Source organism: Solanum verrucosum, unplaced genomic scaffold, assembly GCF_900185275.1.
Source record: "Solanum verrucosum unplaced genomic scaffold, falcon-dt-bn FXZP01000182.1, whole genome shotgun sequence".
Taxonomy (NCBI): Eukaryota; Viridiplantae; Streptophyta; class Magnoliopsida; order Solanales; family Solanaceae; genus Solanum; species Solanum verrucosum.
In genome coordinates this window covers 2851966-2865543 of record NW_026020378.1, presented here as the reverse complement: position 1 = coordinate 2865543, position 13578 = coordinate 2851966, and the positions used below count along the sequence as shown (strand labels likewise).

Below are 13578 nucleotides of genomic sequence, written 5' to 3'. Positions count from 1 at the left end.
TTCATGAGAAGGTGGATGTGATGTTTCTCATGTAATTTATGAAAGTTTACTGTGTAAATGCTTAGAAAATCATTTGGGAAAACAACCCTACCATGCCTAGTTAAGTTTTGTATATGGAGAGGATAGATATTATATTCCTATACCCATAAATCATAATAAAGTAGCTGAATTAAATAAATACTACTACTTGAGAAGGAAGATTCTTAGATTTGAATTAATCATTGGTCAAAGCTATATTTTGATAATGAGCTGTCTTCATAGCTTTGCACTTTGAATCCCTTGCTAATTCACTTCATTAGTCTTTTTTCTTGTAGTTCAAAAAATGAAATTATTATTCAGATCATCAATAAGATAAACGTTTAAACAATCAATTAACTGAGCTACTAAGATACCCCAAAACAATGACTTTTCTTGTATCTATGAAAGTTTTTGCCTTTTTTTTTTCCTCCAAATATCTCAGTTTTAAGTTACTTTGTATTGATATCATATAAACTATCATTGCTTTATACTTCCTGTGTTTCAAAATAAATGTTTTTTTAGAATATGACACGTCTTTTAGAAAAGTTAGTTAGATGACATTAATCAAAGGATAATTTGTCATTTGTTTCTTCTCCAATTTTTATTAAACCTAAGATATTGAAAATTTTATTAAAGAAGAGGGTAAATTTTAGAAAAAAAACAATTGATACATCTTTAAACTCTAAAAAAATTATCTCTTTTGAATGGAAGGGAGTATATAATACAAATACTTGTTTAATAATCAATATAGCGTACTTTGTCGAGGTAAGCATTTGTTTTAAGAGAACATTTTTCATGGAAATATTGTCGAGGTAAACATTTATTTTAAAAGTTGTGGTTTAGCACTAACTTTACCATGTTAAAAGACTAATTAAAAAAGTAGGAGCCAAGACACTGTCCAGAGATATGACGTTGTACTAAAATGAAGACAAAAAATCATCCATTCAACGATGAAATATTCCCCATGCATGGGAGCCCATATATCTATACAATCCCACGGTTGAGCATACTAGCGCGAAGTCAGAAATTTTAACAAGTAAATTAAAATATTTTTTTAAAAAAAAGCACGAAGAAAAACTACATTTTTTTAAAATTTTGTACGCCTATCGAAATTATTTATATTTTATTTATTAAATATTTAAATTATGAAATGCTAGTTCTTAAATATTTAAAATGAAGTATCCCTAGTATCGTTGTATGTTTTACCATTTGCATTAATAGCATTGTTCCTAGAATATGGAACACTAACTCACTTGGCACCACACTAGCTAGGGGTCAATTCAGAATTTTGAATTAATTAAACTACTTTTATTTATTTATTCAAGCTATCTATCTATGTTTTTCGTTCATTTTTATTGATCATTTTGAATTTTGTACGCTCCTTAAGAAACAATGATTAATATAAATATTTTATCTCATAATATTCGTATTAATTGATATGTAATCTAATATTTTGAGAAATGATTTAGGAGAAATAATTAATGTTGAGTGTAAATAAAAAAATATAATTACATTTTCTTGATATATTAAAAGCACAAATAAAAACGAAAATCTTTTTGAAGTACTGGAGAAAAGTACTTAAAGAGTAACGTTGAAGATTTACCTAATAATGTAACTACGTGATTATTGCTCCTACTCTAATTAAGTGAACCAGTTTTCAATATCTTAATTTGCTGGTATTGTCGAGATATCCCATTAATTAATTGATTTAGTTTGATCAGGGGAAATAAATCTATGTTTACACAAACTTATACATGTATGATATATGTTGACTGATTAAATTTTATATTTAATTATAATTTAATAATATTCTTCTATTTACTTTTTATTTGTTTACCAAAGAGATTTAACTCTTTAGTGCATACATACAGAAATCATATGATTTGATTTGTACTAAAGATAGAAAAAATGAAAAAAAGACTAAATATGACTTAAAATATGCGAGTCTTCATCATCTTAAGATAATCAATTCAAAAAGTCTACCCTAAAAAAGATTAAATTCAGCTAAAGAACAATTAGTAGTATATATCTAAGTTAAACAAGGACCTAGGTATATAGGATAAAGAGAGGGAGCAAATTTAGAGAGAGCTCTTGAATGTGAAGTAACTAATATTTATACTTTAATTTGTATATTATATATGTGTCGTACCATTACTTTTTTTTAAAAAAAATTATATATAGAAGTTTGTTGTGGAGAAGCTAAAATGTTCATTTGTTAGTGAAAAGTACAATACTACACATTACAATAACCATATATAGGTTCATGCATATATCCCTACTTATAGATTATGCCTTTCAATAAGTGTAAAACTTGAGGCATGGTGGGAGGGAAAGCATCAACTACGAATTTAATCAAATTCAATAGTTCTAATTGAAATTTTATATTTATTTTTAAAATTCATGCAATATATATAAATTATTAATTTACAATCCAGGCTGAATATGTTTGGTATGGAAGGAAATATTTTTCAAGTTTTCTATGTTTAGTTGGTCAAAATATTTGAAAAATATTTTCTTTAGGAAAACATGTTCCTCAAAAATGAGGAAAATGACTTTCCTAATAGAAGTAGGAAAAACGAAGTGACATTTCAAGTTTATTGTATCCTTTCACCCACCCAATCCTCCTAACCCCCACCGGCCCATTGACCATCCCACCCTCGGCCATCCCCCAACGGCCACTCTCCATTCCATTCTATCTTCATAGTATTTTGCTAAATAACGTATAAAAATGTTCTTGGGATAATATTCTCTTTCTTACTTACCAAACATTAAAAAATAAGTAAGAAACCCACTTATTTTTCAAGAAAACATTTTCCTTTATATTAAACACACAAAATTCAAAATTATTAACTTTAAATTCTGGCTACTCCTTTAAATTAACTAATGATATAGCTAGCTAATAGCCTTAGACTGGTATCAAATGCTGCACTAATTAACAAAATGTAAAAGAGAACTTTATTAATTGAATAAAAATAATAAAAGAGCAGGATGAGGCACAAGAGAGGCATGTGACTACTGATATAAATTACATTTTAAGAAGAAAAAAAAGTGAAATTAGTTGTTTAATTTGATTAGTTGATTCACAGCTGCAAAATATTCTTAAAATAATAAGAATCAATTGCTATACCACTGCTTCTGTAACAACTCCTGCAGCAACTTTTTATTTTTTATTTGACATAATTAATTAATTAAATTTTTGACACCATAATGAGAAACAGGTTAACAAGCATCAAACACCATGTGAATTACTGAGGTTTGGCAGACCATTTTATTCAAGTAATTACACTTAAATTATTATTAAACCACAATGAAATTGGTGGAAAATATTTGGTAATTAGTAGTACTTCGGTTAAGAATATAAAGTTTGATTCCTATGGATCAGCTAGGCCTAGGATCCCACATACAATATTAATAGTCTCATCACTACAATAAAAATAATTTTTAGCTACAATAAATATAAATATTAATAATAAAATGTTAAAATTAGTTATTTGTCATTGGATCCAGTATCGTTATAGACTTTAGGGATATTTACAAAAAATGCTAAAATGTAATTGTCACTAGTAATCACCTCTAAAAAAACATATTCAATGACAATTAAATTATTGTTATTAATTAATTATTACTAAAAATTATTTTTAGTGTAGTAGTGCTCCGTTCAATGGCATAGCCACATAATGGCCGGACACCCTTCGTCGAGAAATTATATATATAGAAAATTGTACGAACTATATATTCAAGTCAAAAATTATTTTTCATACATATATATATTAAATCTTAAACATCCTTAACGAAATTTCTGATTCCATCACTGATTACATCCCATATTTTTGGAGTTAGACGGACTTTGTTAATATGACACTGGCCTTAATTATCTTGACTCTGGATCCTTCTCTCATTTTCCATCATTAACTTGTTTAAGAAAATAGTAAATTCAAGAATCTCACATGGTGTGCATGAAAGTAGGCACGTCCACCTAAATATTTTGTTACGTAGTATAGTATATAGTTTTTTTAAAGTTTTTTTTTTCAAATTTCTTTAATTCAACTACTCTTGTCTCTTGGGTTGAAGTTGGGATGGAGTGAGTATTGAATTCTGTGCATAAAAGATACTCCTTCCGTCCACAATTGTTTGGTAGGTATACTAAAAATAGATGTTCAAGATTAATTGTCAATTTAAACAATCAAGAAATAATTAGTCACTTTTTTCCAATTCTGCCCTTGATGATTGTGTAGTTCAATTGAAAAGTTATGTGAACTTTTGGTATTCTTGATATAGTAGGGTTATATTAGTCAAATTACACCTTGTATTAAATTTTCCTTGAGGAATGTACATGACCTTACCCTGACAAACAATTGTGGACAGAGGGAGTATGTTAAATGGATATTCTATGGAAAAAGCATAGTGTATAGTGGAACAAATAACGATGTACAAAAGGAGGATGAACCTCCAATGTTTATATGGGTTAAATTATACTAACATTGATGTATATATATGAACTTGGGATGTGCTTTTCCTCTAACATTCTCTGTAAAATAATTAAGCACATACTACTACAACATCTTCTTAATTCTACTTTTCTTTTGCTGAAATTCATGTTTTTACCATCCCAATGAAAAGAAAAAAAAATGTTTCTTGTTATGGCACTATATACTGAAATTGCTTGACTAAATAGTTAATTTTAAGAATTAATAAGTCAAAGTAAATATGCATATATATTACTTTATGTTTTCAATTATAGATTTTCACACTATCTCTTTTGTAAATAAATGAATATATATATGTACTTTAATCGAATATTAGAATTTTACGTGAAAAAGGGAATTCTTGTAAGGTGTATTTGGTATGAGGAAAAACAAAACGTTTTTCAATTTTCTCATATTTAGTTTGCTTAAATATTTTTCAAAAATAAACTTATTTTCCTTCAATTTAAGAAAAAATGACTTTTCTACATAAAGTAAAGAAATACTTTCCAAAACTCTCTTTCAACCTCACTACATATTGGGGTCGAGGTCGGCCTCTAATCGGGGTTTGGGTCCCGAGTTAGGGTTAGGTCCCAAATTGGGGTCGAGAGGCAGGTTGGTCTCGGTAGGAGTCAGGTCTCGAGTCAAGATCGGAATTGAGAGTTGATTGGGTACCAAGTCGGACGTTGAGTCTCGAGTCAGGGTCGGAAATCAAGTCTTGGGTCAGAGTTTAGATTTGGGTCTTAGGTTGGGGTCGGGAGTTAGATCTTGAATCGGGGTCAAGATCGAGTCCTGGATCAGGGTAGGGAGCTAGGCAAGTCTCGAGTTCAAGGTCAGGATTAGAAGTAGGGTCTCAGGTTGGGGTCAGAGTCCAGAGTTGGGTCCTAGGTTGCGGTCGAGAAGTCGAATCCCTGACTGAGGTCAAAGTCAGGGTTAGGATTCAGAGCTGGGGTTGCATGTCGGGGTTGGGGAAGGGGTTCGAGTCTGTGTTAAAGGGTGGGGATTCAAATTCGGTGTCATATAATTTTCCCGGATTATACCTAAAAGCTCTTTGAGCAACATATTTTTCTTACTAACTAAACAACAGAAAATAAATCAGAAATTAGTTGTTTTTCAAAAATTATTTTCTAAATATTATTAACATTTTCCTTCATACCGAACACCCCCTAATGTATTCCATTTAAATTAGAATAAAATGCAATACATTTACTCAGGGGCGGCTCAAACCCGTTGGTGGCCTAAGGCCAAATCAAACTAGAGGCCTTAAAAAAAATTTATAAATGTTTTTATTTTAAATCTATTTTTCTAACTTTTTGAGATGCAAAGTTGTTAATAATTTTTGTGTAGTCAATCTCTTCTAATAATTCTTTTTCAATCGATAATATAGCCAAACCACTTAATTTTTCTTGAGACATTATCGATCTTAAATAATATTTTATTAATTTTAATTTTGAAAAACTTCTTTCGACTGAGGCGACTGTTACGGAAATTGTTAACATTATTCTATAAGCAATGTAAGCATTTGGAAAAGAATCAAGTCTTTTTATTTGATTGAGTATCTCAATTATAGTATTGTCTTCTACTTTTATGATTTTCCTTAACACTTTTAATTCAGAAAATAAGTCTAAACCGTCAATATCGGAGTGAGTATTATGTTTTAAGGAACATTCAAGTTTAAGACAATATTTTTTCAATTTCTCATCATCTAATGATCTCAATTTTTTCCCACTAAATAGAAAACCAAAAATATTTTCATATACTTCAAATTGTTCAAATCTATTTTGAAGTGAAAAGATGGCTTTGTCTACTATGTATAAGAAGTAATCAACTCTAAATGATTCTTCAAGAGATCTTGTGATTTCATTATCAACATTCTCATCAAATTGTTTTTTTCTATAAATTACACATTTCTTACGAAATACAGGTTCTATATTCATCTCTATGCAATTTCCTTAGCCGAAATCATAGTACTTGTAAATCCTTCTTCTCTATATGTTTTAAAAAAAGAAACTAAACCTCTTAATTGATCTATAGCGACATCAAAATCTAACAAATATTTTAAAACACTATTTACAATATCAAATAAAAAATATAATAAACATAAGACACAAAACAAAAATAATATTAGAAATTAGAATGATATTACCGAATTCAAAAGCTATGAAGACTTGATTTCCAAAAATGAATCAGGCTGCTGCAATATAGTTTTCTCCAAATTTAAAATATAAACTATCAATAGAACGAGTAAATTTTTAAGCTTTGAATAAGAGAGAGATGTAAGATTAGAAAAAAGAAAGTGAGAAGAAATAGAAGGGAGAAGGATAGAATATATAAAAAAAAAAAATAGAAAAAAATAAGGTAAAAAAAAAAGATAGCTTGTACATTAAAAAAATAAGTACACAACTTTTTATTGAAAAGTCAAAAAGTCATAGTCATATCTATCGTACTATCTCTTCATTGAGCCATTTTGCATTTATTGTCTTGTTTCTAACAATTTTTTTTAAAATTTAATCCTTCCTAATTAACTAAAAAATGGGGCCTTTGCATTTATTGTCTTAGTTCTAATATTATTTTTTAAAATTTAATCCTACCTAATTAACTAAAAAATGAGGGCCCCTAAAATTGGGGGCCTAATTAAGGCAAAAGACTTTTTTTAAGCCTTACCAGCCGCCCTGTGATTTACTAAATCAATTATGATGAGTACCTAACCTCATTAGACTCGTTAAAAGAGATAGGATTATATGACTATATCGACCTTCACTTACCAAACGATAAGCGAAGAAATGGAATTACTTTTGCAATAATAAGTAATACAATGAAAAAACAAATAAATTCTAGTTGCATTTAGAATAAAAAGTTCAAAAACCTACAATTCGACGTTTCCTTGCACTAAACAAACCATTCATTTTAGAAGTCATTTCTCATGCAAGTTAAGATAATAATTCATAATTATGCTTCTTTTTATTTGATCCCCTCATTTTCCTTATTGCCTAATAGAAAATAAATCAGTCAAGAATTATATTAGGCATGATAAAAGAAAATTAGAACAAATGTAAACGGAAAAAGGTGCAATAACAAAGAGATCTAAAGCAAGTTTGTGTATTAGGAAAAATTGGTTCCATGAAATTGCCAATTTTTTGGCAAAAGTAACATAAACTTAGGACACTAGACCCTACACCTTCTACTTGTATTGCTCATTCTTTTTACTCTTGTAGTCACTCACCTTTCCTTTCCTTTAATTTCGTTTTTTTAATTTCTATGACAACGTACGCTACAAAATTCGATAAATTAGGAATCTAGTCCTAGTAAAAACAATTAGGAAATTCAAAACTCAATATGAGAAAGCAAACTCCTACACCGGTACCATTGATGATCACTAGATTAGCTGCCGAAAATCTGGCCCCATATGTTGATGAATCAAGTAATCATCGGCATTGGATACATCGAACATCATGTTATGAGGAAGGAATTGTTGTTGGTGTTGGTGTTCGACCTGAGTAACTTCCTTTTGCCTCCGAATCTCAAGCACTTTGCGGTGAGAATTGGAGTGTTTAGTGAGCATAAAAGTAGGGCTAGCAGCAGGTCGATATTCAGGGACGAGACGTCCAGACTTGTACCTTACACCACAAGCATTGCAAAGTGTTTTTGGACCCAATGGTCCTGTCCTCCATTGCGGTGTCTTATCTGTAGCACAATGAAGACACTTCCTTCCTTCACTATTGCTACCATTATTGTTACTTGGAACATGATGGATATTACTCTCTTTCTTTTTTGGAGTAGAAGTCTTCTTCCCATAGGTCGGGATTATCATCCCGGACTCTGATGACGATGACATGTCTTGCATTGATATTGTGTCCATCGAGGAATCCGGGGTTGTAGTGTTGGGAGACACGACTAGCAAGCGAGAGGCCCAATTTCCTGGAGCCATTCGTGATCGTTTGCTACGTGCTTTGGCTGGGACAGGCATTTCCGGCTTGAAGATTGTGCTAGACGTTGCGGATGCTCGGTTCGGGTCAGGAATGAATTGGTGAATCTCAGAATCAGTTCGATTCCTCATTGCTTGCACCATCTGCATTTTATGCAGCTCGTTACTTGAAAATGATTCTTCCACAAAATTCGATAGCCATTCCAGCTCAGCCATATCTTCATACTGCATTTTTTTTATAAAAAAATCAACAACAATTTAATTAGTAACAATTTTTTTATAAAAAAAAACAATAATTTAATCAGAAATAATCTCTCTATCTCTAAAGTAGGAGTAAGATTTACATACACTCTACAATATTCAAATCCTACGTACTCATGAATTTACACTCAATATATTCTTGTCGTAATGGTTTGAATTATGGTCTCTGGAAACTAGTGATCTCATAATTTGGGGACAATAGGCACCAATTCTAATGGCAAATATAATACAATAATTATTTTTCACGTTAAATTCATTTTAGACGAAACAAAAAATGCATGAATTTTCTTTATCTTTGTATTCAGCAACCAAACGAAGAAAAGTAAATACTGGAGTGTTTCTTTTCTTTTCTAGAACAAAACAAAAGCTATTAAACAAAATTCCTCACAAAAGCATTAAAGTTACCTATGTAGTGACTACTTTTTTTGCAGTTCTTTTATTTACAAAGCAAAAACAACAAATTAAAACTAAAAATAAAACCACGTTACGAAATTACATGAAAATTGTGCTTACTGGAACGGCGAATTCAGTGGACAAGTGTCCATCGGGAAAATCCCGGTAGCCGAGTAATTGTGGGGGGTGATTGCTTCCGGACAATGAAGAGTTACATGAATTATCTACTACGGAACAATCCGTGGAGTTTCCGATGACGGTAAGGTCCAACGTGTCTTCGGTGACCATTCCATCATCATTAGGCAAGTCCAAAAGATCGTCAACAACGAAATGTTCACCATTTTTGACATCAGAAATGAGCTGCTTTTCGGAAGTGAATTCGGTGTTATAGTAACCTGTTTGAAACAATTCAGGTGTTTCCATTAGAAATTATTTTTAAAAAAAAGGAGTTAAAAGAGGAATGTGTGAAATGAGTGTGTGTTTTTGGTGTGAGAGGAAAATATTTGGGAGAGTGAAGAGAGAGAGAGGTGGAAGAAGAAGAAGAAGAGAAAGGAGAGGGGGGGTTTATTTGCGTTTGAAGGGGACAAGCAAACAGCTGAAATATTGGATGTTGATCAGGGAAAATTATGGCTTTAAAAAAAGCTACCTATTTGCTAATTTTCTTTACATTAAAATAATAGTAATTGTTAAAATGTCTTTATGCGAAATGGAAAACAAAAGCATTGCGGTTAAAAACTGCTTATTTTTAGAAGTTTTTTTTAAAATGGGTTTTTCTAAAAAGTGTTTTGGAAAAAATGCAATTTATGTTTGGCTAATTTTGTTGAAAAGTATTTTTGATAAGCAACTTGTGTTTGGCTAATCTTTTTTAAAAAAGGTTTTGAGAGTTAAATTACGAAAAATAGTAAGTATCAATGTAGTTTTAATATTAAGATTATTTTATTAGAGAGGAATCATTTTAAACATCTATTACAAAAAATTTAATTAAATTAAAATGTATACATTCAAATTTTCAATCAATCAATATTATAAATAAATAAATCAATAAATTAAATATTAATATAATATTAACATGATGATTTAAATATAATTAAAAATATAAGCAAAATAAATTTAAAAATCATTCCACAAATTAAACCACGAAAAATTAACCACAATAATAAATAAAATCTTTCATATTTTTAATCCTACAAAAATATTGTTGTTACCTTTATTTTTAATTCTGTAAAATAAAACGTAAAATATTATATAAAATAATAATATATAAACATAAAATTCAAAAAAAAATATTTTATAAAAATAAAAAATAAAATATGCTAATTAGTTAATAAGAGATATATTGATAAATATTTATATATAAAAGAAATATGTTAATCTTAAAAAAAAAAAAAATCAGAAAAATTGTTTTCGCTTCCCTTTAAAAGAAATTAAGAATCTGTAAAATACTTAATTTTTCAAAAAAACAAAAAAGTTCTACATCCAAAACATTTTTGGCCTCCAGCAATGCCAAACAGGCTCATAATCCTTTTGAGTGATATTAATCACTTCATTTCGTTTGTTTGTGTACTTATTTTTTACTCAATCTTTTTTTAAAAAAAAGAATTGTTTCTAATTTTCTGTTATAATCTTTTAGTTTTAACTTTATGCATGATATATTTAATATAAAATTAAAAATATTTTGAAATATTCTACTATTTCTATATAATACATATATTTAATTTAAGATTATAAAATTCAAAATTCATTTCAAACTCAATATCAAAAAACCATATTGAAATTGAAACAATAATAATTTAAGGGAGGGAGTGTTAGGATTACCACTGTTCCATTGGTGGACCACACGTGAGGGCATAGAGTGTAATGTGAAAATGGAATTGTGGTGATAGTCTTTACTTAAGAACTAGGTCATCTTTAGCTACTTCACCACCAAACCTTTCTCTTTTTTATGATTAATTAAGAAAGAAAGATTCACATCAAAAAGAGTGTTATGATATATGGGGTACGTAGTTAATGAGGAATACAAAAGAATTAATATTCATATGTTTTTATAATTTATAATTTTATATATAAAGAGTCAATATCTAATTATATAATTTGAGAAAAATAATTCAAATTAATAAAAAGTTAGCGATTTGTTATAACATAATACCGATGATCCTTGTTCTCAAAAATCTTATTGGTGAATAATAAATTTTAAATAATTTGTTCAAAGTTTTAAAATATCAAATAAAGTGGTACTATCATTTAACTCTAAACTTAAAATTTGAAAGAAAAAAAAGAAGAGAAAAAATCTTAATTTATACATTCATGGTGGCATTACTATATAATAAAATAATAATTATTATTTTGAATATTAATTATTGTAAATTTGTAATAAATAAAATCGTAAGAACATTTGTTGAAGTATCAAAATTAATTATAACTTCGAGATATTAAAGAGGATTTGATGCATTCATATCTCACTACAAAGAAACTTATTAATTTTATATTAAAAAGACTTAAAATGATATGAACTCTATATATTATATAATTTTCTTAACTATCATAATTAATTATTTTTTTAGAGTTCATTTGGATTATTTAATGAGTGACCAAATTATGTCAAGTTCTTACCTCTCATTAATTAGTACGCAACTACGCATTATATCTACCCTATTGATATTGATTTTTTCTTGCCCGCATATATTTGTTCTCCTTTTTTACTATGCACGCCGATTTTATATAATGTTTTTAATTTAAGTTTTTCTTAATTAATATTTTTATTTGTATGAAGATAAATATTTGAATAAATTAAATCTTGAAAAAAATCTTTATAATTTTACGGATAAAATAATAATTAAAAAGTAGATTTTGAAAAATATATAATATATTATTAAATTTTAGTTTTTGGTCAGTAATTATATTAAGCCTAGCTGTAATCATCGTGCTGTTTAGTGGAAGATGATAAAATTAGTTAGGAGCAGAACCAAAATAGAAATGATTTAAATAAGGGGATTGAAATAAAATAAGGAGATTTTCAGAGATATTTTAGAAAAAACTGTAAACTAATTATTATTTGTACACGAATCCCAATGATAGAAATTAGTAAAAAAAATAAAATGAGGAGGAATCGGGCTGTAAAGCTTGGACACTAGTTGCAGCGACAAACCTGCTAGATCGGTTCCTTAGGATTTGCATTTTAACATACATTTGTCTCTTTAATTAATGTACTAATTACCTATTCTCTCAGTTAACAGTTAAAAACTACCCAATTTGACTTATTTTCATTAGTTAATTTCCAAGATTACCCCGCTGTAATTGTTAACATAAACATGACCCTCAACTTGACTTCAACGGACAACTATGTCCTTCAACTTTGAGTGCATGTACACTAGTAGACACTTAAACTTGTATAAAATTGAACAAGTGTACACACTTATCCTATATGGCATATCACACATAGGACGTCACGTATGACACAAAATTGTCATGTAGGTGTCATGTAGGACGAATGTGTTCATTTGTTCAATTTTATACAAATTTAAGTATCTAATTGTGCAAATCCAAAGTTAAAGACCATAGTTATCAGCTGATGTCAAGTTAAGGGTCATGTTTAAATATTATGTCATTGTTATTTTTTGTTTTCTTTGTAATCGGAGATTGCTTGAGAAACAAATTGTACTTGATTTTGCAGGTGTAGGTACGTGCAGTTATAATTATTGTACAAAGTGGGTTGATAATTCATTTCCGAAATGGACTCTTATGGGATGGGAGGTGGAGCCCAACTTGTGGTCTTCGATAGAAAATTATATTATTTATATATGGTTATAATAATTTTTTATTTATATAATTAATGTTGAACGCTCTTTGATTAGTTATATTTTTTAAAAGATTTTGAATCTCTTTTAATTAGTTCATGTATCTATTTTTTTAGATCTTGAACTCCTTTCAATTAGTTCATGTATCTACTTTTTAAAATTTTGAACCTCTTAGTAAATTTTTTGATTCCACCACTAACTATGAACCTCGTTTACGGTTGATTTGTGATGAGGGGTCATGGTTTTTCTTTTCATCTCTTTTTTTACTCCCTCTGTCCCTAATTACTTGTTTACTTTTTTCATTTTTAGTTTTTCCTTTTTATTTGTCCATTTTGACAAATCAAGAAAGGACAAAAAATTTCACCTTTTATAACCTCAATTAATTAGAACTTCTTGAAAATCTTTAATTTTTAATTCATCTACTTCATAATTAATAGGGCTAAAATGATAAATTCATTGTGTCAATCATTATTTTTTTAATAGATATGTCAATTTAAAAGTAGACAAGTAATTAGGGATAGAGAAAATATAAACTATGAGACCGTTTGGTTGGTGGATCGGATAGCTAAAATATTTTACTACTAATTGATAGATAAAATATTTTACAACTAATTGAGAAACGTATAGTATAAAGATAAACTTTTTAATTTAGTTTTAATTAACATTTATATATGTCTTTTAACTTTGGTGTGCTTGCACAAGTAGCCAATTAAATTTTATAGAG

At 28.7% G+C, this 13578-nt stretch overlaps 1 protein-coding gene across 1 annotated transcript; it reads right to left on the bottom strand.

Moving 5' to 3' along the window:
- Positions 1-7757: 7757 nt before the first annotated feature.
- Positions 7758-9489, bottom strand: LOC125838544 (GATA transcription factor 12). Its single transcript, XM_049517590.1, has 2 exons — positions 9181-9489; positions 7758-8631 (listed from the first exon to the last, which is right to left on the bottom strand). Exons 1-2 carry the CDS (start codon positions 9481-9483, stop codon positions 7858-7860), a joined length of 1077 nt encoding a protein of 358 aa, XP_049373547.1. The 5' UTR covers positions 9484-9489; the 3' UTR covers positions 7758-7857.
- Positions 9490-13578: the final 4089 nt, after the last annotated feature.

What these genes read in the sequence shown, in the direction of transcription:
- LOC125838544 (XM_049517590.1), bottom strand. Translation starts at nt 9,483, where the DNA reads ATGGAAACACCTGAATTGTTTCAAACAGGTTACTATAACACCGAATTC. An exon ending in CCACTGAATTCGCCGTTCCA is followed by an intron (nt 8,632 to 9,180) that starts GTAAGCACAATT and finishes AAAAAAATGCAG; the next exon opens with TATGAAGATATGGCTGAGCT.